At 58.8% G+C, this 4,837-nt stretch overlaps 1 protein-coding gene across 2 annotated transcripts; it reads right to left on the bottom strand.

Annotated features, from left to right (window-relative positions):
* Positions 1-1,797: 1,797 nt before the first annotated feature.
* On the bottom strand, positions 1,798-4,307 carry LOC117007514 (gap junction beta-5 protein-like). 2 transcript variants are annotated; one of them, XM_033080728.1, is made up of 2 exons: positions 4,139-4,307; positions 1,798-3,184 (listed from the first exon to the last, which is right to left on the bottom strand). In XM_033080728.1, exon 2 carries the CDS (start codon positions 3,158-3,160, stop codon positions 2,333-2,335), a length of 828 nt encoding a protein of 275 aa, XP_032936619.1. In that variant the 5' UTR covers positions 3,161-3,184; positions 4,139-4,307; the 3' UTR covers positions 1,798-2,332. The 2 variants fall into 2 exon arrangements, with proteins under 2 accessions (XP_032936619.1, XP_032936620.1); XM_033080729.1 differs by having other exon boundaries at positions 4,091-4,174.
* Positions 4,308-4,837: the final 530 nt, after the last annotated feature.

Genomic DNA, 4,837 nt, shown 5'->3' on the forward strand with positions numbered 1-4,837 from the left:
CCCCAGTGACTTAGGGAGACCCAACCTCAGCTCCTCCATAAAGAAAAAACCCAAACAGTGGAGCAAGCGGAAGCCAAACCAGCAGGAAAAGCTCAAGCCTAAAACCCTCTTTAGAAGGGTCTTAAGTGGAGCATGGCAGGATTCTGCCTGCCAACAGCTGTCCCCTCCAGGGCCACATCCCCAGGGACAAGACTCCCCCGCAAGAACAGGGGCAGAGGAGTCATGGGATCCTGGGAGCCAGCAGCAGGGGCCAGACATAAATCAGAGTTTCTCCTCAATTCCCAGCAAACAGGCTGGTTTTGACCAGGGCAGAAACAAACCCAAGCTGGGAAGGCCAAGCTCCCCCTGACCTGTGCACGCAATCCCCTCCACATCCCTGCCTGGACTGGAGTTCGTGGTGAGTTTCTTTAAAATCTCCTCACTCCAAAATTTAGGAGGTCTTCTGGGACCCCACAAACAAATACAGGGAATTTTCCTGTGTGAGGATGCAAAATCTGGGAAATATTCAGCTTTTATTGTGACACACCCCCTGGTTTGCTCTCTGTGGTTGTGCTCTGCATCCCAGGAGGTATCCCAGTACCCAGACCTGTTTTTGCAGCACCCTTATCAAAAGAAGCAGCTGAATGCTCACGTTTTTCTTATCCCAAACCTGAATGGTGCAAGACACCCAGAGCTCTGCAATATTTGCTCTGAGCACGACAAAATGGCACAGCAACATCCAGCAACTGGATCTTCGGGTGTCTCGTGATGGGCAGCAGCTCCAACTGTGCTTTGATGTGTGGAAGTGGGACAGGATGTTTTTTTTGGGGCTCATCTCTGCCCCCATTAGCACTTGGAGAGGGAACACCTCGAGGTTTCACTCTCCAGCCTGGAGCAGGAGTGGCCAACTTTGCTGGAAAACAAACAGCCCAGCCCATGCTCTTTAAATCGGAGCAATGGCTCGCACACAAAGAACAACTTGTGTCCTCTGACGTTATGGGCTTCATAAAGAAAACTTTCAGGTGGATAATCCAGCAACAGGAGCGGATGGAAGGAAGGCAGTGCCAGCACAGCTTCCCCTGAGCAGAAGTGGCAATAATTCTATCTGTATTTCACCATCTCTGACCCCCATGGTCTCCAAACTCTGTTGTCAGCAAAGGAGCTGCTGTGGGCTCAGAGAGCTCTGTGCCAGTGGCCAGGATCCCCCCAGGGCTTCTCCACCATCCTCACCATCAGTGTCTGGTTCAGACCCTGCCCTCCCACCCAGCAGTGCTGCAGCCCCACCTGCTCTTGGCTTCCCCTCAGCCCTGCCTGTCCCTGGCATTGCCCTGGCCACAGCAGCCTCAGCCTCCCCTCCAGCACATCCAGCTGCTCCTTTCCCCAGGATGGGCCGTGGGAAAGAGCTCAGTTTTGCCCATGGAGGCTCTCAGCTGGATCACTGCAGTGATCTGTCACTGAGAATGGCCTCAGTCACATAAAGGACACAGCGATGGTGTTCCCTCGCCCCCCGTGCCACTTCCTTTGGGACAGAGCCAGGGAGCGCTGGCACTGTCACTGCTCATGGAAAAAATAATTATCACACCCTCTGAGCAAAGCAAAACCAGTTACAGATCGAGCTGCATGTTCAATGTTAATGTTACTTGTGAGTGCATTTGCCATGAAATTATTGTTAATTATTCATGCCAGCTAATGCTCAGCTCCCTCTGACGGCCTCGGAAACGGCAGCACCGCCCGTGTCACGGCCCAACGCGATGTATTGCAACAATAAACCAGATCAGATTCTGCCATTTAATGTTATTGTTTAATCAATGGTTGGGGTGTTTTTCCTCTCCTGTGTTTGGCTGTTTTGCTCAGGTGTTTTGCCCCGGCCAGGCAGGATGATCCAGCAGCTCACTGGTGCTGCCTGCCCGGCTGGATCCTTCACCGCAGTGGCTGCGGCACCGGGGGCCTGGTCTTGTCCCCACTCCACTAATGAATGTTATTAATGACAATTGCATCAATCTGAGGTGGCCCTGACACCCACTGAGTGGCTGATGTAGGGTGAGAGATAGGGAGAGGGGTTTCCTGGGAGGTCAGGGTGTCTGTCCTGGCTGGTACAGGCTCAGAGTCTGGGCACTGCTGTCAGTTCACAGCTGCCATGGAGCTGCTGCTCCCTGTCCCTCCCATGTGTTCTACAGCCCCTGCTTTACCCCAAATTCAGCAGGATGATGTAAAGTGCCTTTCCCAGGACAGGAGAGGCAGAGACCCCTCAGGCACAGCCCAACTCAGCACTGCTGCCTGGGGGGCACAGAGGAGGAAGAGCAGCCAAAATTTGCAGGCCAGGTGAGCGGCTCCTGCTTTCTCCTGGGCATCTCTAGGAACGAGCCTCATCCTCGGGCAGCGTGCTGGGGCAGGAGGCCGTGAGAGGGATGGTGGCTGTGGGGGGTTTGAAGTCTGCCCCTTGGAACAGCTGCCCACCCGTGCCCACGGGGTCAGCGTGGGACACGGAGCAGTCGTGGCTGTGCCGCCGGCTGTCCCCTCCTCCGGCCTCCAGGCACTCGTGGCACCGCTTCCCGATCAGGTAGGTGGCCTCAATGAGGTTCAGCACCACGCAGACACAGGTGGTGACCACCATGAAGAGGGTGAAGATGTTCTTCTCGGTGGGCCGGGAGATGAAGCAGTCCACCACGTTGGGGCAGGGCGGCAGCTCGCACTTCACCAGCCGGGGCAGGGTGTAGTTCCTGTAGAAGCGGTAGAAGATGTAGAGGAAAATCACGTCCACGCTGGCCTTGAAGATGAGGCTGAGCAGGTACGTCCACCAGAGCCCGCCCCGCTTCTTGCCGGGGTTGGGGTAGATGCAGCGATAATTTTCCCCTTGAGTCTCACGGAGCCTCTGCTCCTTGGCCTCGCGGTAGGCCACGTGCATGATGACCAGGAGGGACGGGCACGTCACCAGGATGAGTTGCAGGGCCCAGAGGCGGATGTGGGAGATGGGGAAGAAGTGGTCGAAGCAGACGTTGGTGCAGCCCGGCTGCAGCGTGTTGCAATCGAAGTCCTTGTGGTCATCGCTCCAGACGCGCTCGGCCGCCACCAGGTAAACCAGCAGGCGGAAGATGAAGACGAGGGAGAGCCAGACACGGCCGAAGGCTGTGGAGTACTTGTTGACACCGCTGAGGAGCCCCTCGAACACCCCCCAGTTCATGGCTCCCCGGTCCTGTTAGCCAGCCTGGGAAGAGAGAAGACACTGTGACACTGAAGAAGAAGCACGAGGTCCCCATTGGAGCCCCTGTGGAGCACTGAGCCGTGCTCCTGGGATCATCTCTGCCCTGTGCTGGCATGCAGGGACAGTCCTGCTCTGACTGACACACCTCCTCCAAGCGTTCCCCACTCTGGGAACACAGGGACCTGCTCCAGGTTTCTGCCGCAGCCACAGCATCCTCCAGCCACCGCCACCTCCGGTGCACGGCCCCGCCCCAGCTCCCGCCTCGTTGCCCAGGTATTTGTTATTCATTTTCCTTGCATTGCCAGGCCTGGCCCAGGCTGACAACAAATCGGGACAGCCGGGGCGTGACTCACCCGGCCGCGCTGCCTCGTCCTCTCCCATCGCTGGAATCTGCCGTCCTGGCAGCGCAGGAGGAGCCCTGTGCCACTGCTCCGTGTCCCCACGCACTGGGGAGCCCACGGCAGGGCAGAGACAGCGGCTGGGCTGGGCTGGGGGGGCTGCACAGCCCCTGCAACACCGAGGAGCCGAAACAACCAATATTCACCAGCGCCAGGCCCTGCGATTTGACCCCAGCTTGCACGGTGCCAGAGAAGCGCGCTGCCTGAGCAGGACTCCCAGGGCAGCGTCGGGCGCTGGCTCTGCTGAAATGTTTTATCTCCCGGTGGAATAACAAGGTTCCCCCTCGCAGAGGGGCTGTCGGGAGTGAACACATCCCCTGCTCTGCACAGCTCGGCCAATGCACCCACCCGCAGGGCTGGAGAGCCCACGGGCGCTCCCGGTTCTGGTCCCTCCCGAGCCACGGTGCTCCCTGCAGGAACACCCAAAGCCCAGATTCCTCCTTCCCTGTGCACGCTGCCCTTCTCTCTGCTGCCAGGCTGGGCAGACACGCTTCCCCAGCTCCCTCCTCACCTCCTGGGGGCCGGGGGTCGCGGCAGAGGGGGTCCCCAGCCCGCTCACCTGCGGTGTCGCTCCGCGGCGCTGCTGCGGCTCGGCAGCTGCCCGGGGCAGGAGCGCATCGCCCGGCGTGCGAGGCAGCACATGAGTCACCCCCGCGCTCCTGGGAGCGAGGAGGAGATTCCCGGGGGAAGGGATGAGGCTCCAGGCGGATCCCCACGTGTCCCATGGAACGCCAGATTTCCCCAGGCGAAGGGCGGCCCCGCAGCGCTGCCGTGCGGGGAAGGGCTGAGCCGGCTGCTCCGCCGTGGGGAGGTGTAGGAGCTCAGGCTGGCTGTTCTCAGCCTCTGCAAGGGATGTTCAGCACAACCTGGGGTCCCTCAATGCCTTTTTTCTGCACCCATCTCCCCTTGCCCCACAGTGGCCGAAGCCCTGGGAGTCCCTGCCCGCAGCACCGGGAGCCTCTCAGCCGAGCACCGCCCTTTATAATCCTTCTTTATTGAAACTCCACACCATGGCATAATTTAGCAGAGCCTTTATCCTCTCTGATAAGTGTGGCAGTTGATAATTTCACTGTGCTTACCTGTGCTCCCCTCACCTGCAAGCTGGCACAAGTCTCTTCTCCTTGATACCAGAATCTGGATCCCTCCCAGCTCAGAGATCTGGATGATACCAGAATCTGGATGAACCCCCAGCTCAGAGAACCCCCTCTTTGAGGTCTGACCCCCATCTCACAGGGTGCAGAGATGGGGTCAGAGGGGA

The sequence above is a fragment of the Catharus ustulatus genome, chromosome 26 (genome assembly GCF_009819885.2).
Source record: "Catharus ustulatus isolate bCatUst1 chromosome 26, bCatUst1.pri.v2, whole genome shotgun sequence".
Taxonomy (NCBI): domain Eukaryota; kingdom Metazoa; phylum Chordata; class Aves; order Passeriformes; family Turdidae; genus Catharus; species Catharus ustulatus.

What these genes read in the sequence shown, in the direction of transcription:
- LOC117007514 (XM_033080728.1), bottom strand. Translation starts at nt 3,160, where the DNA reads ATGAACTGGGGGGTGTTCGAGGGGCTCCTCAGCGGTGTCAACAAGTAC.